Source organism: Dendropsophus ebraccatus, chromosome 1 (assembly GCF_027789765.1).
Source record: "Dendropsophus ebraccatus isolate aDenEbr1 chromosome 1, aDenEbr1.pat, whole genome shotgun sequence".
In the NCBI taxonomy this organism is placed as follows: Eukaryota; Metazoa; Chordata; class Amphibia; order Anura; family Hylidae; genus Dendropsophus; species Dendropsophus ebraccatus.
The window spans coordinates 163341162-163367509 of record NC_091454.1 but is presented as its reverse complement, the minus strand read 5'-3'; the positions used below and the strand labels follow the sequence as shown (position 1 = coordinate 163367509).

The following is a 26348-nucleotide window of genomic DNA, read 5'->3' as shown; positions in this document are numbered from 1 at the left end:
GGTTGTATGTTGCATCCATCATCCAGCTAAGCTAGACATCAGGACATAATTTTTGCCAGTGGCTCTCCTCGTAAAGATATTGAAAGATTTTTATACTGTGTTATTGATGTAGCTCTACTCTGTGCCAGTTGGATATATTGTTTAGCTCTGATTACTCATCTAAGAATTAAAAGGAATATATTATCAACAAATTACCTATCGTTACCTATTTTCTTTCAAAGTCTACATTAAAAAATTCTGCAGTCTGTAGTTTTCACATTGGCCACTTGGCCCCAATAAAAGGCTACTGCCAATTTTATAAAAAATGCTTTCTAGCTTGTGCTGAGTACACTTGGTGTATAGTCAGCAGTCATTTCACAATTATCAGAGGGAAAATATGGAAGCAGATAACAAAGGATCACACTACTGATAATTTGTAAAGCCCCTTTAACACCGGCCGATTGTTGGGAAGTAGTGTTGCTACAAATGCTCCTTCGGCCGATAATCGGCTTATGTGAAAGTGTCAGCGATTAGCCAAGGAGTGGGAAAACACCCAATCCTCAGCTGATTGCATTTTTTGCACGGCTTCAAAATTTATCACTGTCAGCTGTGCATCTCCCTGTGTAAACAGGATGTCAGGCTGATAGCAGTATATTTAAATGGCCGCACAATTAATTGTACCTTCTAAAGGTATTGCAGACAAGTGCCGATCTGATCAGCGCTCACTTGCGTCCCTGCATAGCCCCCTATTGTTAGGCTGTGTTCACATTAAAGGGTTTATCAAAGATTAGAAAAACAGAGTTGCTCTTAATAGCACTATACCTGTCCTTACTTTGTGTGTGGCATTGACTTTCTGAGTTTTCTTCTTCTCTGCTTCCATTTGTGAAGCTCAGACAGCAACCTAGATTTATTAGTGGAAATGTAGCAGAATTATGGTTTGAGCTTTACTGACTTACATGACCGTTTTCTATAAGCTTTAGACACTTTGTAGACACTGACCAAGAAAGGTTAATAGTCTATTTTATTTGCTATATCAGGCAGCGAGTGGAGAGCTGCGGTACACACCATCCAAGAGATAGATTGCCTGTGTCCCATTTCAATAGGAGCCATGTAGTACCTACCTAAATGCTGACTGACGTCTTGTCTAGTTAATCAGAATGATCAAAAACTGTACAAATCAGTTCAGAGTTGAAGCGTTAGGGTTAATAGGAATAACTGTGTCTGTGCAGATCAAAACCTGAAATGCTGATGACATTTACCAGCATCCAGAGCGATCAAGACCGATGCACAGCTAGCATGGGTGGATAACATATTCTTACTTTTAACTTTCCACAAATCTAGAAACTAACCACAACCGCTATTCTGTCCAGTCCCTTGAAATATACCAGAATATTAGGTTAACCTTTAACATGTCATGACTCAAGGATCAGAGGGGTATTTTTAACAATGCAAAATGTAGGAAGCTTTAAGGAGTTTCATACCATAGACATTTATGGCAGTCAGAACTGGGAGAAATATATAGAGAATGTTTGTCTTCCTCTAGTTCACCTGTCACCCCCCCCCCCATCATTTTCATTTCCACAGGCCTGTATGGCACTTGCCTCCTGCAAAAGTCCTCCCCTACGTGCCTGAGACCGGAGACAACAAGCCTGTCAGCCTAAAAAGATGTCAGGAGGAAATTTAACACCTGAGTTTTCTGCAAGATGTCCTCACATATACCAAGCCTTAGGTCTTTAGTGTTCCCCTTAATGCACCCCTGAATTGTTTCAGCCATATGCATGGTTTCTCTGATGCATTTGCACAACTAGAGTGGAGGGTTTCCAGAGCGTATAATAATACTAGAGAACATTCCTGGTACAGTGCACATAATAGGCATTACTATTCCATAATTACGCTCCTACTGCAAGTAGAACAAATAATATTACTGTACAATTTGAAGTAAAAGGGAAGTCATAGGATAAGAAAAGTAGGTATGTGTAGCTATTTGGTTGTGTATTAACACTAAGGGGAATATTTTTTGCTGTTTTTTTTTTTATTTAATAAAATTATAGTCATTCATTTAAAAAATGAACTGTTCAGTCTAATGTGATGCCAGTCTTTTGTTTTACAGAATTAATAATAGATAGGGCTTTGTCATAGTTCAGATTTATTATCCTTTTTTTTGTTTATTATATTTATTTAGGTAGTACCCACATATTCCAGAATGCTTTTCAGAGATTGTCATCACTGACATCAGTTACTTCCTCAGGCTCACTATCCAGTTCCAGATCAGTATATTTTTAGGGTGGGTTCACACGTACAGAATCTGCAACTTCAAATCTGCTGCAGATCCTGTACGTGTGAACATATTCTTAGTGTGGAAGGAAACCAGAATAGAGGCAGACATGGGGAGAACATAAAAACTCCATGCATATCTATCTATCTATCTATCTATCTATCCAAAGGAATCTATTTTAGGGTACAAACCCACACACTGCGATACGCAGCAAATACGCAGCAAATACGCAACAAATACGCAGCAGATTAGATCTAAATAACTGAACACAGCATCAAATCTTCACCATCAAATCTGCTGCGTTTTTGCTGCGTATCTGCTGCGTATACGGTGTGTGGGTTTGTACCCTTAAGATAATATGAAAGGAGATTCTAAAAGGGCAGACTAGATGGACCAGGTTGTCTTTTTCTGCTGACAATCTTTTGTGCTTGATATATTGCTCATTGTTGGGTTTGAACTTAGGACACTGCAACAATAGTACTAACCAAAAATGTTTGCTAACTGTGTTTTTGTCCCCTTAATTTGCTATTTATCAATATACACTTGTGACCATAAATAAACCATTTCTGCTCTTTGGAGGGACTTGCTGCTTTCCTACCAGAAGTTCTTCTGTCTTGTTTCCTCTCTATTTCACTCCACTGGCGGACAGAGAAGAGGAGTTTATTTACATAATGTAATGTAGATGTGTAAATGAAGCCTCAATCTTTCCTTTATATGTGTCACTCATGTTTAATCTGTTTCTGGCTTTATATTTAATAATTGTATTTTAAAAACCTGAACATGCAAACCCATTTTATGGGAGCCATTTACTAATTGTAAAGTCTACCATTGCACCTGCATATTCTTTTAAGACTAAGACTGGGTTCACACACGTATATTTCAGTCAGTATTGTGGTCCTCATATTGCAACCAAAACCAGGAGTGGATTAAAAACACAGAAAGGATCTGTTCACACAATGTTGAAATTGAGTGGATGGCCGCCATATAACAGTAAATAACGGCCATTATTTCAATATAACAGCCGTTGTTCTAAAATAACAGCAAATATTTGCCATTAAATGGCGGCCATCCACTCAATTTTAACATTGTGTGAACAGATCCTTTCTGTGTTTTCAATCCACTCCTGGTTTTGGTTGCAATATGAGGACCACAATACTGACTGAAATATACGTAGTGTGAACCCAGCCTAATAATGCAAGAACCCTGGGATAAAAAATGTCTGTAGAGAAAAACAAAAAGGAAATAATACAAGGTCAGTCTGTACATATGTCCTTTTTCTCCCATGGGAAAAAACTAAGCAGTGAAAAAGGGAACAATTTGCTTAATAGTATTGTCAATTTGCAGCATGCCATACTCATGTTATTATTCATCATACATTGTATGGCAGGTTTACAGTTAATTGTAAGAATAAGTGTTAGCATGCTGAGGTAGATAGACAGTAGGCATCTTTGTTAGTATACATTTGATAATCAGAGTTATTTATAAACCAGGGATACTTACAAAGCTGGTATATTATATATGAGGCCAGCAATGGATGGACGGGTCATTGATGGCTGGTGAGGCACCTACATCTTACACTCAATCACAGGCGAGATCCCATGAAAAGTGAACACTAGAGATGAGCGCAACTTGAGCATGCTCAAGTCCAATCATTCTGAATTTGAATATGGATGGCTAAAGAAGTTGGATGCAGCCCTAGGGAGTCCTTGAAAAGATGGATACAGACTTAGTTTTTTGTTGTTTTTTTTTAAACACTGCACGAAATCCTTGTCAGACCATTAAGTTATATGTAAAATTATAGTACAGTAGTAAATTGCATCATACTGTGTCCAGTAAAGGGGGGGGGGGGGGGTGACGTAACATTGTTGCAATAGTAATCTATAGCTGCCTGTGTGCTTACTGAGTTTCCCAGCAGCCCAGAGGTTAAGATTTGGGCTTCCCCTTTTCATTGCTCTTACCTAATCATTCTCTCTCCAGCAGATAGTGACAGTAATTGGATGCAGTAGAAATCCCTGGCTGCTCACCATTCCCTTAGGGTAGACATTTGATACCTAGCACACCTCCTCTGTGTGTTTTTGCAGCATACAGAAAACCTTGAAAGAAAAAATATGCTTGCTTGTTCTTCATGGAAATTTTACTGTGACAGCTAAATATCAGTATCGGCCTTTTAGATTGTATCAGCAATGAGAAACTGGATAATATGAACTTTACTGCAGTCTTATAAAGGCAAAGGACCATTAATAATTCACTCACGGATCACATAATTTCAGTGTTTTTCATACAGCTGGCACACAAAAGCAACATTAGCCAGTTCGATTAAACAGTATAAAGCCAAGCTAATTGTACTTATACTTAAAGAGGGAACATTTTTTAAAAATTGAAATACTGTATGTATTTTGTATTTTAGTCTGCGTGCTGTATAACACACTGTACTATATGTAGTGTCGTTTCAGTGGGGTTTATAACTTTGGAAATATTTTAGTGTTCCCCTACCTGTGGCTCTTTAGCAGTTTCGAAACTAAAGCCCTGAGTACAATGAGAGTTCTGGCTTTGCAACACCTAGAGAGACGCATATTGGGGAACATTATCATGAGTGTAAATCATTAAATAAATCCACTCGTATGCTGGTCTTAATAAATGTCCCCCTTTGTGTGCCTTGTGTTTATTCTTCCCCTGACTACCTGAGTTTAAGTGCTTATTCAGGTATAACAACCATCCCTGATGTGGTCATATTGTGTACACTGGGTCAATATTTAATCATTTACACAAGACACTGTTTTTAGATGGCAGAACGGGTTTCTATGAATAAAAACATACATAACCTACAATGACTGCCCCACTTTTTTTAAATTGGACTTTTTTTTTTCTTTTAGCAAAAATCTAACAAACATCTTCTTAAAAAGATGATGCTCATAATTACATCAGTTACAAAAAAAGTCCCACCCCCTCCCTTTCCTCACCATCCTTCCTCTCCGACTGCTGAGTTAGAAGAAAGAAAGAAAAATGGCCAGCCAGTTTTCATTTTTTTTTATTTCTAAACTTAAGTTATAATACCTCTCGTAAACCCTAACACAACTATCCCAATTTTCTATACTTAGAGCTAAGGGCGATATCCAATTACGAACCAACAATAACTTTGCGTAAAACTCTTAGGGCCTGTTCACACTGAGCAAAACAGGCGGAAATTTAGAGCCGAAGCTTCGCCGCAGACTCCACTCGAAATCTCGCCTACCACACCTGTCTCAATGAAATGTCTTTGGCGCCTCCACTCTCTGCCGCTCTATGCTCAAAGAACTGACATGTTTTGTTCTGTGTGAACGTACCCTTATGCTTGAAGTCCATCCCAGTATTGCTAACAGGGAGGTCCTGGGCAAAAACTACACCAGATCTTTACCATTTTATATACCTGGTTCCAGAATTCGTACAGTTTACAGGCCAACAAGGTGTATAAATCCTGCTTCTTTTTCCCCACATAAAGGAAATCTGCCCTCTGACCATTTTTTGATCTTATACAGGGAGACTGAAGTGTAGTACAAGCTGTGGATAATATTGAACTGGATTATCCGATCATTTCCAGATGCTGATACCTCCTTGATATTTTTTATATTCTAGTTCAATCTGGTACCCGAGTCACCCAGATGTCTTCCTGCTGGATATACATTAACTTTTAATCAATTGCCCTCAAATTTTTTATTGATCAGCAGATCAGAATTTATTAAATAAACCCTATTTGTCCGAATCATAATATCAAAGGCATTGCTCAACATACCATACTTTATTTTTTCAGACAGATTAAATTCTGCTTTAATGTTTTCCCATCTTTTCATAATCCCTCAGTACAATACACCCTTCACTTTCTGTCTCCCTGCACAGGTTTCTTAACATTCCAATCATCTTGATCTCTGCTAAGTTCTTAATCAACCATAAAGGCGCAAAATCAAAAAATATTCAATGTTCAATATTTTCTTCAGTTCTTTCCACATTTTTACTATAGTTTTCACCATAACCCAGTTTGACATCTCTCCCTTCCAGTTTAAAAATAGGATGTTATGTTTTTTTGTGTTTGTTTAGAGATTTATCCATACTTGGAGGAGAGTCTTCGACGGGAAGACTGCTTATGGCAGCCATTCAGTTGTTATGGATAAGTTAGGAAGGAGGAAGGGGGGTAGGGGGGGAGGGACCAGGGCTGCACCTGAAGGTAGAGTGATGGGAAAAGTCGTGCCTGGTGTTTTTCCCCCCTCTTTTATTATTTGTAATATGGATATGGGTTGGTCGGTATTTGTAAACCAGGTTGAATGGTTGAATAAGGGTGTCTCCCCCCCTCAGAGTCTAGTGAGTTTAAGAGGAATTGTATGGAACATGTTGGGGGTTGCAGGGAGCATCAGTCAGTATATATAAGGATGTAAACATTAGGTGCCATTAAGTAAAAATTGTATTCTCTTTTTAAATGGGATTTGTAATAAATTGTTAGTTAATAAAGAGTATTTTAAAAAAAGCAGTTTGATATTCTCCTTCTTAGAGCATTCCTGCTTCTTCTAAAACATATCTAGCGTTAGAGACCCTATACCTTTGCTAAAAAAAAAAATATTATTTGATACCATGTTGTGAGACAGTATATTTGAGAAGCCAAAAAACAGAAATCCCAACCCACCTTCATTCAGGCCCTCTTGCAGCCCCAAATCAGAGAGTTAAATTCCACTCTTATCCTCCTCAAAAATATTTCCTTTATCCAGATGGGGGCAACCCTGAGCAACTATAACAGTTTGGGAAGACAAAGGGGGTGATTTATGAAGGATGCGCCACAGGCGTACGCCAGGAAGAAGGTGCAGATTCGCCTCTTCTCCCTGGCGTTCACCTCCCGTACACCCCGCTCGCCCGATGGGTGGACTGGCGGAGCTTGCGGGGGCGTGATGAGGTGGGAAGGAGGCGTGGCCTCTTCCAGCACCTCATTTATCATGATTTACGCCTGCTCGCAGGCGCAAATCATAATGCAAGTCTACACCTGCTGGAAGCAGGTGTAGATTTAGTACGTTGGGCGCAGGTTCAGGCTCCTGGCTGGCCGGAATCGCTAAGAAGCGTACGCCTCTTAGTGATTCCTGCTGCGAAAAGGGGCGGGGCTTGATATAAGACCAGCATACTTGTACACTGGTCTTCATAAATCCCCCCCAAATTGTTTTGATCACTACAATCCCATCCATTCTTGAGATAGGGAGCCTTTGCCAAATATAATTTTTTTCCCATTTCTTCAATAACTGATGTTGTAGTCTTTAAACTCCTAATTTTTTGGATATTTTAATCCCAAAGCATCTAAAACTACCTCTATTTTCCAACAGTTTCAAGGGGTTTTAAGGCATTTCCACTTAGCATTAGAATGGATTTGGCCAAGTTTATTGCTAAAGCCCCTATTCCACGGCCTTACTCTGATGAGCAAACGAGCGCTGTCAGTGCTCGCTTGCTCCTGGTTCCCTGCTCTCCACCACCGCCATTACACGCGGCGGCAGCAAGTGAGTGCGGAAGGGGCTGCGGGGAGCTGCAGGGGGCTGCCCGGGTGATCACTAGATCATCAGGGCAGCCTATAGAGGATAGTGGCGGTCTGCTGCCGCTGCTCCTATTCCACGGAGCAATGGCAGCAGATCGCTGCTTTCACATTTGTTTGTTTTTCAACATGGTTGAAAGACAAACGACTGCAAGGATCAGCCGACATGAACGATGTCGGCTGATCATTGCCTTCTATCCTACGGGATGATTATCGGCCGAATACGGCCGATAATCATTCTGTGGAATAGGGCCTTAAGCCTGAGAACTTACCCATACCCTCTATCAAATCCATAACTTTAAGGACACCCACCCTCAGGTCTCTCAAACCATATACGATTTTCCACAAAGTTGGAAGGACTGGTCAATATTTATGTAATGTGTGTTGCCAGCTTATGAATATAATGTCTGTATCTTCCATCCTGCAATTGATCTAGTTATTTCTGGAATTACTCAAGCTAATTTCTGGCTTCCTTCTGTCTGTCCAGATCTGACAATTACAGTTTACTGCCTCAATGTCATTATCTCTTTCAAGATCAGTTGTGGCTCTGTAGAATAATCCATACCCTGGGGATATCTAAGCCCTCAGTGAGGTTGTTAATGGCCTGATCAGGTTTCATCTTGAATTATAATTAGAATTCTCTCTGTAAGTCACCGGGATTGATTACATGCCTTGTGTATGTATGTGTATATATATATATATATATATATATATATATATATATATATGCAATCTAGTTCCATAAATGTCGTTTACAAAAATTACAATCTATGTTTTGTTATTGTATATAAACATTTGTATTGTAAATAAGCAATTTACATTTCTTTTGTTCCTTTCTGCTTTCATTGCTTGTAATATACTTTAACTTTTTTTTGTTTCCTTTTTTAAAATGTTATAGAATATACCAGTGCTTTTGTAAAAAAACAAAACACTTCAGTTATGTAATAAGAATAATATATTTTTTTCATTTTTAACCCCTAGACGACCCAGGACGTAGCGTTAAGTCATGGAAGTCTGTCACCAGACAACCCTGGACGGAACTGTACGCCCTGGGTGTGTCTCCGGCTATAAAGCGCGCTCCGGAGCGGAGTGCGCTTCACAGCAGGTGGGGGCCGGCTGCAATCAGCAGCCGGGACCTCACCGGTAATGACACGCTGCAGCGATCGCTCGGCCGCGTGTCATTAACCCCTTAAACGCCGCGACCGTGGCGTTTAAGTGTAAGTGACAGGGGAGTCCCCTGTCACTTACCGATCGGGACCCCCGCAGTGTGACTGTGGGGGTCCCGATTGTTAAAACGGACCGCCAGAGGTCTCTCACCTTCCTCCGTGCGGTCCGATCGGCGATCTGCTGCACTAAGCCTGCACAGGCAGGCTCAATGAGCAGATCGCCGATAACACTGATCAATGCTATGCCTATGGCATAGCAATGGTCAGTGTAGAAATCAAAGTATTGAATGTAAAAGTCCCTCAAAGGGATTTTAAATGTGTGTAAAAAAAAAGTTAAAAACACTATTACACTACCCCAAAACCCCTCCCCCAATAAAAGTTGAAATCACCCCCCTTTCCCATTATATAAATAAAACATATAAAAATAAATAAATAAACATATAATATACCGTAGCGTGCGTAATTGTCCGATCTATTAAAGTATAACAAGCGTCATTGCGAACGGAGAATGGCGTAGACGAAAAGAGGGAAAAAGTGCGCGGATTACCCATTTTATGTTACATTATATATATAAAAAAATTCATAAAAAGTGATCAAAACGTCCGATCTTCACAAATATGGTGTTAATAAAAACTAGAGATCATGGCGGAAAAAGTGAAGCCCCATACAGCCCCATAGGGGAAAAAATAAAACCGTTATAAGCGTCACAATAGGGCCATTATATTATTAACTAATTGCCAAAAAAAAGGATTTAATAAAAAAAAATATATAACATTAGAGAATCTGTGTAACCTGCATATGGTTGTGTTCGGGCTGACCTATAGAATAATAGTATCATGTCGCTGTTACCATATAGTGCACGTAGACACAGGACCCCCCCAAACGTTACCATATTGCATTCTTTTTTACGATTTCACCTATTTATATCTTCATAAATAATATATTTGGAATTCCATCATACATGTTATGGTAAAATGAAAGACGCCATTACAAAGTACAACTATTCCTGTAAAAAACAAGCACTTACATGGCTTGTAGATAGAAAACTTAAAGTGCTGGAGCTCTTAGAAGGGGAGGAGGGAAAAACGAAAGCGCAATGATCAAAATTTGCTCGGTCCACTGGGTCATTTTGGGCCTGGTCCTCAAAGGGTTACAGTCTGTTTTTCCTTTTCCTAATTATGTAACTGAGATCATCACTTGTTATAGTTCACCCTCATGGAATTGTGATATTGCGGTGAAGTGTTTGGAGTTAATTCCAGGAAATGCTGCTCTTGCTGGTTATTACTGTGACTTGAGATTGCACCTTGCTGTGTGTGCTAAGGATTAACAAAAAAATTAATGATTTTTTTTTCAAGGATTTGTGAAGTCTAAAAAGTAAATTGAGCACAAGAGCATTTTACTGTCAAATTGTGGAACGTCAAGACTTAATTTTGTTAATAGGTGTGTCACATAATTTGTAAGGATTGTTTCCTATTGAAAAAAATATTGCTAGTTTTAGTATTTATGATTTTAAGCTGTTATTACTATTAGTCACTTTTAATAAATCTCTCTTAGTAAAAGAATGTGCCCAGTCGGTAATTTACAATATACATTTAAAGGGATTCTTTGTTTTCTTTGTGGTCCATAAGGGAACAATGTGGAATATAATTGGGGCTAATGCAGTGATTGAAGGGGAGTCTAATTAGGGAATGCTGTAGGCCTGGAAGCTGGGTATAAGTCCATTCCAGAGACCTAATACGGCACATAAAAAGTCTTGGAGATTGGGGTGAGATGTCCAGATTATGAAAAATGTTAGTTTTAGATCATTGGCAGAATGTACATCTTTGGTAGGATTATGCAGCACTGTGTGCAGGTAAGACCATGGGTCAGGATGCACCAATCCCCTCCCATATGGCTTACATCCGACATGCTCCCTCCCCTTTAATTGCACATATCCCCAACTTGGTTGCCTGGAATAAAGCTCAGTTTACTGTATTGTGATTTCTCCTGTAAATCAGGCTGTAATTAAGAGCTTTCTTGTTTTTCCCTCCTATCTGGATCAGAACGCTATCTTCGTTACATATGCCTTTATTCCTCAAGAATATATGAGTATCATGAGTTGACATTGATCTAGTGTTTTTGCTTAGCCTGATCAACGGATTGTTTTGCAGCTGGAACATCCCCCTTGGGTTTACAGAGTGCTCAGCAAGTCTTCTAAGAAGCAGCTGATTTTCCATAGCTGTATAATGTGCCATGACATTTGTTTGGTCTCAGGGTAGCTGCACGTCTCTGTCATAAACAGCCAGCAACATAACAAGCTGGTACTAAGGTGTCTAACCATAATTGCATATTTCATCTCATCTTATTCAGTCCTTTTAAAAGTGAATCTGTGACTCCCCTGACTGCCTACTGAGCTGACAGCACCGCTGGATAGATATCAATGAAAGCATTCAGAACATACCGGTCTGTGTTTTTATTTTCATAAAAAAAAACTTTATTTGGGCAGTGATTGGTGTCAAAGAGGTGGAGCCTATTATTCCCTGTACTCTTTTGCTGCTATGCCTCACAGTGCTGTATGCACACCCTCTGCATAATCAGCCACGTACATGCTGCGTACAGCACAGTGAGGTGTAGCGGTGCTAGGGCCTGGGGAATAATAGACTCCATCTCTTTTACAACCTTTTACAACTTTTTTTTATGAGAATAAAAACACAGACAACTAAAAATATGTTCTGAATGCTTTTATCAATATATCTATCCAGCGGTGATATCATAATCGAGAGTGCTCAAAAATAAGGATTCTTTGGTTTCTGTTTGTATGCTTTGCTTCACCACCTGTAAACTTGTGATCTTATTATATAGTCTCAAATCACAGTTTCTGACATTCTCATGTTAACTTTTTTTTAGCCAATTCCCTATTAGGCTGGGTTCACACTACGTATATTTCAGTCAGTATTGTGGTCCTCATATTGCAACCAAAACCAGGAGTGGATTAAAAACACAGAAAGGATCTGTTCACACAATGTTGAAATTGAGTGGATGGCCGCCATATAACAGTAAATAACTGCCAGTATTTCAATATAACAGCCGTTGTTTTAAAATAACAGCAAATATTTGCCATTAAATGGCGGCCATCCACTCAATTTCCACATTGTGTGAACAGATCCTTTCTGTGTTTTTAATCCACTCCTGGTTTTGGTTGCAATATGAGGACCACAATACTGACTGAAATAGCCTAAGGCTGGGTTCACACTACGTATATTTCAGTCAGTATTGTGGTCCTCATATTGCAACCAAAACCAGGAGTGGATTGAAAACACAGAAAGGCTCTGATCACACAATGTTGAAATTGATTGGATGGCTGCCATTTAATGGCAAATATGTGCTGTTATTTTAAAACAACGGCTGTTGTATTGAAATAATGGCAGTTATTTACTGTTATATTGCGGCCATCCACTCAATTTCAACATTGTGTGAACAGATCCTTTCTGTGTTTTCAATCCACTCCTGGTTTTGGTTGCCATGAGGACCAAATACAGCCTCAAATATACATAGTGTGAACTCAGCCTTAGGCTGCGTTCACATTACGTATATTTCAGTCAGTATATTTCAGTCAGTATTGCAACCAAAACCAGGAGTGGATTAAAAACACAGAAAGGATCTGTTCACACAATGGTGAAATTGAGTGGATGGCCGCCATTTAATGGCAAATACTTGCTGTTATTTTAAAACAACGGCTGTTATATTGAAATAATGGCCGTTATTTACTGTTATATGGCGGCCATCCACTCAATTTCATCATTGTGTGAACATATCATTTCTGTGTTTTTAATCCACTCCTGGTTTTGGTTGCAATACTGACTGAAATATACTGACTGAAATATACATATACTGACTGAAATATACATAGTGTGAACGCAGCCTGTAAGTGCAAAGAACTAAATGGAGCACATTAAGTATATGTAATCTAGTATAGAGTAAAACTACTGTAGCTGCATACCCTAAACCGGTGTTCAGGGACAGCTACTGTTAAGGGCCTGTTTTTGTGACTGTAGGATTGTTCAGAGCAAGGCAGAATGATCTAAACACATAAATAAATAAAGATAGATAAATAGATAGATGATAAGATGGTGATGTAGGCTGGAGGGGCTGGTTAGAGATGGGGATGTCACTCAGGGGGCAGGACTAGAGCTCAGAGACAAGATCCAGCAAAGATTACTGAGACAGCAGAAAATGGTGTTGTCTTGGGACAGAGGAAAGAGACAGGGAGTAGATGACAATAATACATTAAAAAAGAAGAAACAGCAAACTAGTTATGTTTAAAAAGAATTTTCTGATAGCAGAACACCCCTTTTCTGTAAGGTTCCATTGACACGGCCCGATGTGCGACCTTGAACACTTAGAATGAAGCACTTTAAACACTTAAAATAGAGCACTTGGAATGGAACACTTGAAACACTTGTTTCTCAGGCAGATTGACCGCCAGGGGAAGACTTCAAGGTGGCTCAAGCTGGATTTACAGGAAAAGAAAAAGTGAGACTCTGATCAGAGAAAACGCCCCCTGTGAGTCACTGGATGTAACTGCGCTCTGTTATAGTGTCTGTAGATAACTACCGTATGCATGTATTGGGGCCCTTGATACTGTGTAAGGGCACGTTCAGGGAATTATACTGTGTGTAGAGCACTGATTCTGATAATGCTGTGTCCAAGCGGGGGTGGGGGATGCTAAAAGCACTTTGCACAGGGCGCCATCTACCCTAACAGGCTCTTAAGAGTAAGGGTACTTTCATACAGTACTAATCTGTTGCAGATTTTTTTTTAATCTGCAGGAGAAAATTGGTAGCACAACCACATGCCCACAGCGGGGAATCTGCACCAAAAATCTATTTATTTCAATATTTGAGTTGTAGATTTTTGCTGTAGTTCTGCAGAACATCCACAACATTGAGAATTTATTGCGGACCTTGTTTCTCCCATTGAAGACAGTAAAATCCAAAGCATGTCTGACCTCTTTGAAAGTAGTCCAAAGCCACGTGGCATATTTTTTGCAGATGCAGCAGGGAGAAGTTGTAGAATATACATAAGCAGCAAAATGGATGAGATTTCAAAAATCTCAATAACATGCTGCAGAAATCATTGACCTGTGCTGTAGGTTGTCAGTTTATTTTGTGGATACACTGAGTGTTTGTCCCTGACTTTTTCCAGTTGACTCCATTGGGGAGGTCACATTCCACAATAACAGATACAGCTTAGAATGCATTGGGATTGATTTATTATGCCTGTTGCGCTTTGTGTCCATGTAGCATGTTAGTTTGTGCCAGGGCGGTGGAGTCAGAGTCAGGGCTAGTTTTGGCTGAGGTCAGAAAAAATGTACCGACTTCGACTCCAGCTTTGAAAAATAGCAGAGAATGACCACCTGCTCCATATAGTCTATTTTTGAGTTCTTCAGGACATGGTGGCCGGAGACTGGTCACATCCACCGCACACACACAAGGGAATTTGCTTTATATCTTTGCCTTATTCACTCAGAAGTTGCCCCAGGATCATGTAGGACATTAGGAAGAAGCTACTGAGACAGTTCTTCTCTACACTATTTTGATAAATAACTCTCCTGGAGTCTGACTGACCATTTATGAAGGAGCAGGAGTGGGAGTCGGTCCCTGATAAAATTCGGGAGGTGGAGTTGGAGTCAGAGCTGCGTCTTAATGACTTCACAGGCCTGCTTTGTGCCCAGTATTTGAAGCAATGGGCCAGAAAGAAGAAAGCTTTGCACCATGGTTTCCATGTTAGTTCTTTCTTTACAAAAAGTGTTAGTCTAGGCTGAGTTTACTCCTCTTGTTGTCAGTAATGGGGTCCTCTTTGGTAAAATACTTGCAACTCATTTCCTTGTAATTACAGGTGATGTTCACAACTTTTATGTTTTAGTTACTATAAAATAATAGACATATTCTTTTGTGGGCAACCTTTTTTCCTTAAAAAAAAAGTATAAGTTATTGATTTACATGTTAAACCCTCTATATTTCTGTGACATCTTTATGTTTCTATTAAACCAGAATCTGTGCATTATATTGTGCATCCACTTTAAAGCACAATTTTTTTATGCTGAGAACATTTGTGATTCTTGAGTTCCCCCTACAGGACATTTGTGTATTATTATTATTTTTTGTTTTTACCAGTAACTACTGAAAATTTTTAATAGAATTGGCCTACATAAAGAAGTTACTTTTGAGTATTTTTCTTTCTTTCTTAAATATTGTAAGCTTCATGCTTCATAAAGCTTTGTGTTTTCGGCTGTATTTAGTATGTTACTTGGCACAGTCGAATGAAAAAAAACACATCACTTAGTTGATACTGAACCATATTATACAATACAATGCAGACAAAATTGCCACATTTGAAAAACCATGCTTGAATGTATGTAATGCAACATTGTAAATTCAAGCAATGGCCAAGAAAATGTGCCGGAAAATAATAAACAAAGTAAATTTACCCATTCCCCGTGCCTTCTTATCAGTGATCTCGGGTCCCGCTAATGGCTGCTGGACGTAATTTTCGGCTGGAATCAGGGTGCGTCACTTACCTGGCTCTTCGTGATGCAAAGTCACGGCTCAGCTGAACGATTGGCCACTCAGCCAGTCAGTGACGGGAGTGGTGTCCCACCCTAGTCACTGATTGTGCAGGCAATCACTTAGCCGGGCATGTGACGTTGCAGCTGAAATAGCTGTAGGGCACCGGCGGCTTTCAGTGGGACCTGTGAGCGGCTATATGGGGCAAAAGGATGGGTAAGTTTACCTTGTTTATGCTTTTCTCTCTTTTTTACAATTCCCTTTTTGGACTGCTCCTTTAAAGAAGAAACTGTCAGGTTCTGGCAACTTCAATCAAAGGTTTAACGACAGTTTAATAAATAATGACTCCTACAGCCTTGTGCAAATTGGAGTAATATTCTCATTCCTACAAGTCAGTTCATGTTCCATTAGTTTGTAATTTGTTCTTTTCTGTTGGTCATGGAATGCAATTTATCATTATCTAAATTACTATATATTACTTACAAAGTTGTGAACTAGAAATATGAGCTTTTAAAATACAAGATTAAATATGTGATCCTAAACTAGATTCTTTGATGAACTAACCAATATGTTCATGTCTTTTCAGAACAATGGCATCAAGACATCCAAGTACAATGTTATTACGTTCTTGCCTATCAATTTATTCGAACAGTTTCAGCGGGTTGCCAATGCATATTTTCTTTTCCTCCTAATATTACAGGTATGTGTAGCCATATGGTGTCTACTTTTCACACTTAAGTAGTAACTTGTAAATGTAAGGTATACTAAAACTTTTATAGCTCTATTATACATTAATGTAAGATTAGGTTTTATTAGATCCTTATTACTCTCTTAGTAAGTTTCTCCGTTTTTACTGTTCACCACTGTTTTGTGTTTTTTTTTTTTTTTTTTTAGTTGGGAACATCAACATTTTTAAACAAAGGAAAGACAGGAGCAGACACATTGTCTTGTTAGCCTATTCAGATGCCAAAGGGGCATGCTGCTGTCTTAAAATCTATTCAGATTATCTATTTGTTTTATAGCTTTGGGTACCTGCTATCAGTGCAAGTTATTTTACATTCTTTTACATATTTTACATTCTTTTATGAGACCTTATTTCTAATATGATGTGACAGGTAGACAGGGGAGGCTTATACTAGGCAGTCTAAAAAGATGCTAGATTTATCAGTGGTGCTGTTTGATAAATATGGTGAACCTTTAGGTTGTCTAGTCTTTTAGACCAAGTTAGCCTAGTTTAGTATAAAATGTTATGCCACATTGTCATTCAAAACATTCATTACATGGTTCTCCATAAAGAGAATGATCTCAAACCCCCCTGTCCTGTGTTTTTTGGGAAGTTAAAAAGATGCTTTCTGATTGGTCTTGCTCAGTGATCCGCTTGGGTAGCATTACCTGACCAAAAATATACAGATACTCTTAGAACTGCTGCGTCCTTGTTAGTAGAGTATAATGTAAAATAGCTAATGGGTAAGTAATTTATATTGAGTTTTTCTAATAGCATGATATGCCTTCCTCATTGCAGCTGATCCCAGAAATCTCTTCCTTGTCATGGTTTACTACCATTGTGCCTTTAGTTCTTGTATTGACCATCACTGCCGTGAAAGATGCCACTGATGACTATGTAAGTGTTTTCTATATACTATTAATTTGGGCAATATTGTTAAAGGGTAACTTTGAGCCGGTTCGACAAATTTAACCTGATGATAGCCCCCTATTGCACATGGGGTGCTGAGAAGGAAGGCAAGTCTCTTACCTTCCTCTTTGGTGCGGTTCCCATGCTGTTAGCAGTTTACTCCTTGGCTCAGAGCACTGTTAGGAGACACCCCCTATAGTGCCAATCTTGCCTGCCCGCTCCATTGATTACCATTAGAAGGAGCAGGCTGGCTGGTGCTCTGGTGGTGCGGTGCTCTGGGCTGAGGAGTAAACTGCTGATAGCCTGGATATGGCGCCGATGAGGAAGGTAAGAGACTTACTTTCCTCTTTGGTGCCCTATGTGTAATAGGGGGCTATCAGCAGATTAGATTTGTAGAACCTGCTGATAGTTCCCCTTTAAAGGGGTTGTCCTACATAAATAAAAAATGTAAAGGGGGTAGTGTAAACATAATGGGTTATAGACACCCGTTGTGGGGTCCGTAGCTGCCTCTGGTCTTGTTTATTTCCTGGTTCCTATGATGTCATGGCAACTGCTCATCCAATTTTTGATTTTTTTTAAATTCAGTTAAATTCTTTGTTTCCACAGTATTTAAAGAACTGTGAGAAATGTAAAAAAAACACAAAGGGCAGGGGGTGGTGTGAACATAACAATCATAGGATACTTACCCACCCTGGTGCCTCCACAGGAAAGCGCTACTGCTCACGGTCAGACTCCATTGTGGGACAGGGACTACTTGCTCAGCCAGTCAGTGACTGCAGAGGTGTCCAATCTCAGTCGCAGCCTGACACTGACTGGCTGAGCAGGCATTTCTGAGCCAAATCATGATGTCACTGGAGTTAGAGATCCACAAGACTGGTGGGTGACTGTGAGTAGTGTTCCAACTGAGGTGTCACAGGGACGGGTAAGTTTACCTTGATTGTTAAACTTCCACCACCCGCTGCCCTCTGTGATTTTTTACATTTATCTGGAATACCCCTTTAATTTTACTTTAGTAAAAGGAAGTGCAAGGGATGAATTTTGGGTTGTTTATGTCCTACAATAATTTGAAAATATGACCAAAAAACACAACTGTAATTTTATATGACATAATTATAAAATGTAATTTTATAATCACAAAAGCAAGTTAACAGGTCTAAAAATACTTAAAGTGACAATCTGCCCACCCCAAACCGCTTGTACCTTCAGATAGCTGCTTTTAATCCAAGATCTGTCCTGGGGTCTGTTCGGCAGGTGATGCAGTTATTGTCCTGAAAAACAACTTTTAAACTTGCAGCCCTGTGTCAAACTGGCGTGGCCTAGAGTGTCTGTGCATTAGACTGGCACAACCTCTCTGTCCCTCCTCTCCGCCCTCTTCATCATTAGGAATGCTCCAGGCAGATTTTCTACTATTCATCACCTGTGTCAGCACTGCACATGGGCTGGATCGTTAAGGCATCTGTGCAGTGTTCAGACAAGTGAGGAATAGGAGAATACCTCCCTGGAGCATTTCTAATGATGAAGAGGGCGGTGAGGAGGGACAGAGAGGTTGTGCCAGCCTAATGCACAGACACTCTAGGCCATACCAATTTGACACAGGGCTGCAAGTTTAAAAGTTGTTTTTCAGGACAATAAATGCATCACCTGCCGAACGGACCCCAGGACAGATCATGGATTAAAAGCCACTATCCGAAGTTACAAGTGGTTTGGGGGGGACAGACTGTGGTATAAAAACTGGTTAAAACTCTAAGGGACAGAAAAATTGGACTTAATGAATTTCATGAATATTTTGTAATACATCCAATACAATTCTTGAAAATAGAAAACATTGGTGCCATCAATTAAAAGTTTGCATACAGAATAGAATAACTACAGAAAAATACATTTACCTTGTTTTTAGGTATGCGCTATGCAGCTTGTCTTGGTTCTCTTTGTGATAAAAACAACTGAAGTCTTCCACTGGATGGCACTATATGCTCTGGGTTTAGCTTTGGGATAAAGAGAGTTGGACTGGATAGCATGTAAAATATTGACTCGTAACAAGTTTTTCTGGACACATTTGTGTGTCACGACATTAGGTTGGATGTGTCACAAGAATGTCTGAGTAACAGAGGAAAACTCTTAAATTAGTTATGCAATGGGGATTATAAGTAAACTATATTTCAACTCTGTGTAGCAAAGTCTAGTTCCCTTTAGTTTTCCAATATAAATGTATTTCATGCGGTTTTATCTATTACAATATTTAAAGTTTTTGCTAATTTGTACAAAGATAAACTGTGTAATTTTTCTCCTGTCATCCTATACGTTTTATGGTCATTAGGGAAGTTGTCATTTACAACCTAAATTACAAAATATTATATTGTTCCTTGCAATGCATTTTAAACATGCCATTTATTTCATTTAAAGTATTGAAAAGGGGTTTTATATAAAAAATGCAGTCACTCCTATCTATGTGTAGATCAATCTATAAGCCTACGATTCATTCTTCCAGGCTGCTTTTTCTGCAGACAGAAACCCTCACTGCCAATAATCAGCTCGTGTAAGGGGCCAGCTATCATCCGATGAGAAATCTTTCATTCGTTGGCTCATCTCATCTTTTGTGTGGACATTAAGATTATCGGTAGTCACCTGCACATCTTCCTTTGAGGAGTTGCAGAGGGAAAAATCTACCAAGTTCAGCTTTAACCTTTAGAGGACCAGGACAATTTTAATTTTTGCATTTTTTTTATTTTTCCTCCTTGTGCCTAAAAGGCCATAGCACTTGCATTTTTTTCACCTAGAAACCCACTGCAAAACCCGAAAAAAATTCATTTGTTGTGAAATTGAAAAAAAAACATTTGGGGTTTTTATCATTTTTACACCACTCGCCCTGGGGTAAAACTGTCTTGTTATATATTTTCCTCAAGTCGTTACAATTACAATGATATGTTACATGTATAACTTTTATTTTATTTGATGGCTTGTAAAAATCGCTCTATTCCCAGGCTTATAGCGCTTTTATCCTTTGGTCTATGGGGCTGTGTCAGGTGTAATTTTTTGTGCCATGATGTGTTCTTTCTATAGGTACCTTGATTGCGCATATGCAACTTTTTGATAACTTTTTATTACAATTTTTCTGGATTTGATGCGACTAAAAATGCGCAATTTTGCACTTTCGTATTTTTTGCGCTTACGCCGTTTACCGTGCGAGATCAGGAATGTGATAAATTAATAGTTTGGGTGATTACGCACGCAGAGATAACAAACATGTATATTCATTTATTTCTTTATTTTTTATTTATAACATGGGAAAAGGGGGGTGATTTCAACTTTTTATTAGGGGAGGGGGCTTTTTATTAACAACAACACTTTTTTTTTTTTTTTTTTTTACACTTATACTAGAAGCCCCCCTCGGGGACTTCAAGTATATGCACACTGATGTCTCATTGAGATCTATGCTGTATAGTTATACAGCATAGATCAATGAGATAGGCACTCGATTGCTTCCGTCTGCTGCAGCCGGAAGCAATCGAGTGCCGAGTCGGGATCAGCGCCATTACGGCCTGAGCCGGATGTGTGAATCGCTCCTCTGGGATATCACGTAGGCAGCGCTGGACGTACGGGTACGCCCAGGGTCGTTTAGGGGTTAAAAAATAATCTTTTAAAACTTAATTATTGAGCTTCCATAAGAATTTTATTAATGTTAATCATTAATATAGTTTATGTTCTATCAACGTAAGGCCCGTATTTATAAAAACCATAAATATAAACACTTTCTCAAATACATTTAGTTAGAAAGGTTAAAGAATATTCTCCCTATATCAGTAATAAAGCACTGGCCCTTATAACATAGATTAGGGTGGTCAGGGAAAAGTCGTAGCTCACTAATTGGCAGCTTGTTTCTGAACTGTAAGAAACACAGGAAAGATCTATGCTGTTCTCTTCCTGGATGCTGGATGATTATATATGAGCAGTAGTAGGTTACAAAGATATCCTGTGTAATGTAAAGGAGGAGGAGGAGAAGAAGCCATAAGTAGCGTAGTAGTAATAGGTATACTCTTGTGTTCTCCCTCTGGGAGGACGTGATTTGTTTCTCTTTAGTGGGCCATGGCTGCAGCAGGCATGTGTGAAAGACAGAAATTAACCTTTATAAGCAGCAGATGTCCATATCTAGCAGAATAAACATTTACAGCGAAGTCTTAACTTAGTTTATAACACTTTACAAAGTCATACCCCCTTCACACTTGGTATCTCCCAGAGTGGGGGAATCTCAGCAGCTCTCTTTCTCTCTACTGAAAGTAATGCAAACACTCTCCCTGCAATACTAAGGGAAATCCTCCAGCTTTCTTTGCCTTTCAAGGAAGAAAGGATATGCAAAATAGCCCTCACACCACTTAGGCAAATTGTCAGTGGCTGGCAGGCAAATTTTAGCCTAAGGGGGCAAGCACACAGCAGTGGCCCATGAGTCGCGGCCAATCCTCAGAGTATGTTCACATGTAAGGAGAACATGGGCCAAACCTAAAAGTCCCACAGGTGAGGTCTTCTTAGATCTGAAATGTTCTCTTTCCCTTTTCCTCTCCATCTGGCCCAGACCACTATGATGATTTCTTTCAGCTGCGATTCATGTTTTCAGTACCTGCCAGACAAACACCTTAGGCTCCACACTTTTCCAGCAACTTCCTTCCCTTTTTCCCACCCGTAAGGTCCCAAACAGTAGTAATTCCACTTTTTGGTGTCATGCACAGTAAAGTGATTAGTAAAAATGTGTCCTGCTATGCCCTCAATATAGGAATAATGTCCCCTGCTGTGCCCCATATAGTAGTAATGTTTCCTGCTGTGCCCCTCCATATAGTAATAATGCCCCCTGCTGTGCCCCTATTTTTATAATGTTGCGTGCTGTGCCCTCCATATAGTAATAATGTCCCCATGGTTCCTATATAGTGTTAATGTTCCCTGTGGCCCATAGAGAAATAATGCCCCCTGTGCTGTGCCCCCATAGTAACAATGCCCCCTGTGCTGTGCCCCCATAATAATGCCCCCTGTGCTGTGCCCTCATAGTAATAATGTACCCTGAACTGTGTCCCATAGTAATAATTGTGCCATATATTAATAATGCTCCCTGTGCTTTGTCTCCATAGTAATAATGTCCCCTGTGCTGCTGTGTCCCATAATATTGCCCCCATGCTGTGCCCCCATAGTGATAATGTTCCCTGCATTGCTGTGCCCCCATAGTAATATTGTTCCCTGCATTGCTGTGCCCCCATAGTAGTAATGTCCCCTGCATTGCTGTCCCCCATAGTAATAATGTCCTTTGCACTGCTGTGCCCCTATAGTAATAATTTTCTATGTGCTTTGCCTTGATAGTATTAATGTCCCATGTGCAGTACCCCATAGTAATAATGTTCCCTGTGCTTTGCCCCATAGTAATAATGTGCCCTGTGCTGTGCCCCTATACTGAATGCCCCCTGTGCTGTGCCCCCTTACTAAATGTCCCATGCTGTGCCCCAACACACTCACACAAAAAAAACCTCATACTAATTTGGTCATGGAGCGGGTCCCTCTCTTCTGTCTCTCTTCACTCTTCACTTCAATCTGTGAGCCGGATCCTCCAACAGGCGCAATCTCTGTGCCTGCTAGAGAGATCCAGCTCTGCACAGAGGGATGTCCAGCACTAGAGGAAGATAGGTCCTAGGAGAGGGGATCAAGGGGGGGGGCGCGATCATTTACTCAGTTCCTCAGATGACATGCCCCTGTGTGACCCCAAGTGGGAGGCATATAATTTGCTAAGCTGAGTAAGTGATCGTGCCCCCTGAACAGTAAGGTTATAGAGACAGCCCTGATAGTGGCCGTTGCAGCTCTTAATATTCGCTCACCACAGCCCTTATCTGCGCTTTGGGGGAGCAGCCCAGGGGACATATGCCACCCTGCCCTCTGGCCCAGCCCACCCCTGCAGAGTGTTGTCTCTATACCTTACCATCTGTAAACTTATCAGTAGTTGTCAGTCCAATTGTTTTGTACCATTTGTACATGTGCCCAAAACCAGGTAAATTACAGTGAAAATCAAGGGTAAGTCAAGTTATTTTTGTTAAAATTTTCAGTAACTTTTTAGGACCTTTAAGACATCTAAGGCTTTTACGCACCATTCAACTCCAATATCTCCTCATACACTTTATTGTCACAACTTCCCTCTCCTTATTCAGGATACTGCTGCCCTCCTTCATAAGTGCAAATCTCCTTCCTTCTTGTCATTTATAAGCTCAGTATCTCCCACTCTACGGCAATGAGCCGCAATGGGGGTTCATTCTTTACTCTGAGTGACCTAATTGCAGAGACCCTCTGAGTCAGCCTTACTTATTTCTCAGTTTTATTTTTTCCACTCAACTTACGTGGAAGATTAGACTATTATTTATGTAATCTATTTTTCTTCCATTTTGTAATACCTTGTTACAACCTGGGGCTCTTCCTATTACTTACCTATTACTTAATGTCTATTGTAAGAATTTTTAAATGAATAGTTAATTTAAAAAAAGCAAAGATCTAGTTGTGGTCTTCCGTAATTTTTTTTTCTATTGTAAATTGACAGTTTCGTCATAAGACTGATAATCAAGTGAACAATCGTCAATCGCAAGTTCTTCTTGGTGACAGGTAAGAAAGTCTTTATTTTTTTTAAGTTCCCATGTATATAGACCAAGTTAAAAAAGGTCATGTTCATGTTGGACCATTTTTAAATAATGTATGTATTGCAGATCTAAAGAAATTTATATAATTTATATCTTAACTTTTTGTGTTTCATAATTAACAATCACTTAATTTGTTTTTGTTTGTTTGTTTTTTTCTTTACTTGGATTTCAAAAAGTTACCTGAAGTTTTATGATGACTGGGGTTCATTGGACATTTTGGATGCTCACAGCACATCTTTTCTATACTTTTTAGTAGAGTTTCAGGGTATTCCATAGTCCGCCTCTTCTCTTATGTGGTTATCTGCTCTTCTTTATGTTGTTATAAGTGAGAAATGTTTGTGTGCGCCAGCAACAGCAATATTATATAAAATATGAAGAACATTGTTTTTTTTTTTAAGGGGAACAATGTAATAAAGGGCATTCGGTTACAGTGCAAATAGGTTTGTCATGAAATACTCCTAACCTATGTTTCCAACTAACGATATCTTCAGAGTAAAGCTCTGATGCCTAAAAAGTAATTTTGTTGTACCCAAAAGTATAAAAACATGCAGTAGACTTCAGTGTCCTGTCAGGTCCATCCATAAGAGTCTAGGTATTCAGTGTATGTATCAGTAGCTTTTCCAGGAGTTATGTGAATACACCCTAACACTCACAGGAAATACCTTTATTTTTGTCTTTAAATATTAACTGTATTAATCTGAAAGTCAAATTAGCAGTATACTTACTCGTTTTCTTTCTGCCATGTCCGAATTGTGCTTATGCCTACACTGTTCTTTTTCATCCTTCTTTATTCCTTGAAAGTTCAGGGTGTACTCTTAAAATGAGATATCAGAGAAACCTTTGTTCCCATTTGAATTTGATTTACAAGTACTTGTCACCTGTGCTATGTAATTGAAGTGCCCTGTATAGATATTGTGTAAGTATCTATCAAAGTGATCTGCTTCTAGCTGTTAGTAGGTTCTGCATTAGGCACTGGGTGTTCTAAAGATACTGTTCACTAACTGTGAGCAATTTTATGCTAGGACGTAATAATATAAAACAATATTGAGAAACATTTAATAGTATTGAGAGGCTGTTATTACTTCCAGGCTAACAGATTGTGTTTCTAGTTTGGAAACGTTTCCAAGTCCCATTCCTTATAGTCCTGTGAAGGTTATACTAACAACCACTGAGATGTTTATTAATTGTATTCATAGAACACATTTTCTTTAACCCCTTGGCGTCATCTGCTGTACATTTACGGCAGATGGTGCAAAGAATTTATTGAGCAGGCTCAGGAGTGATCAAAAAGTCAAAAGAATTCTAAAAAAATGTTGCCATAGCGGGGTGAACTGTACTTTCTATTGGTACCTTTTCTTTCAAAAGTTTTTAAACAAAACTAAAACTGTATACGTTTTGTATTGCCGTACTTGTACTGACCTGCAGAATACATACAACATTTACATACTGTATGGTATGTTAATGGAAACCAGTGATTAGTTTCAAAGCTGCCTGAACCACAGGCAACGATAACAATGATCTGCGATTAACTCTTTATGGATGCATGGTTTGGGCACCATTAAACTAATAACATGTTCCCTTAAAACAGTGCCGCTAATATTGTCTGTGGTTTAAAGGGATAGTGTGTTGCTAAACAATTATTCACTAAATAACACACATTACAAAGTTATACAACTTTGTAATGTATGTTATGTTAGTGATTGGCCCCCTTCCCCGTGTTTCCCCCCACCCATGCCACCCCCGAGAGTGTAGTGCTCTATACTCACCTCATCCGTTTTAAACCCCGTCCGCCATCTTGTGACAATGATATAATCTGATGACGCGGCAGAGGGCGCCCAGTACGAGGGACAGTTGGAGCGGTTCGGCCGCCCGGCCGCCCGAAGATTACATTATTGTCGCAAGATGGCGGACGAGGGTCGACACGGATCAGGTGAGTATAGAGCACTACACTTCCGGGTCTAGCGTGGGTGGGGGGAAACACTGGGAAGGGGACCATTCACTAACATAACAAACATTACAAAGTTGTATAACTTTGTAATGTGTGTTATTTAGTAAATAATTGTTTAGCGCCGCACTACCCCTTTAACCTAAGGGTTGAATGGAAATCCAGTCAAACATCCTACTGATATGTCAGAAATACACATAATTAGATTTTTTAATTGACATCTCTGTCAGAAGAGCTTAATAAAGTAGTCTAAGGCTCCTTTTACACAGGCATATTATCGTCCCAATGAACATTCATAAGAACATTCATTCCAATAATCGAGGAATGTAAAAGGATCAGATGGCAAACAATAAAGAAACAGGTTGTTGGCAGATTGGATCTTTTGTGCAGTCAATAAAATCATCATTATCACCCCCCAAATAAGTTCGCAAGTGCTAATTGCTGCAGTTTGGATAACAAAGCCTGGATTCTCTGATGTTCATTGCAAGATACCCTTTGTTCCTGGGCCATACCTAATGCGCTGACAGTGTGCTGTAGCTGGCAGTCCCCTTGTGAGCATGGTACCTTTTGGTAATCTTTTCATGCAGCGGATTATGCACAATATCAGGTCTCC

The 26348-nt window shown here is 39.5% G+C and overlaps 1 protein-coding gene across 2 annotated transcripts in view; it reads left to right on the top strand.

Annotated features, from left to right (window-relative positions):
- The window catches only part of ATP8B4 (ATPase phospholipid transporting 8B4 (putative)), a 185987-nt gene that overhangs the window by 48730 nt on the left and 110909 nt on the right, over positions 1 to 26348 (top strand). For both annotated transcript variants that reach the window (XM_069983371.1, XM_069983382.1), the window contains exons 5-7: positions 16088 to 16201; positions 17024 to 17122; positions 23694 to 23755. In XM_069983371.1, coding sequence (XP_069839472.1) covers positions 16088 to 16201; positions 17024 to 17122; positions 23694 to 23755 — 275 coding nt within the window. The remainder of the gene's footprint in view (positions 1 to 16087; positions 16202 to 17023; positions 17123 to 23693; positions 23756 to 26348) is intronic.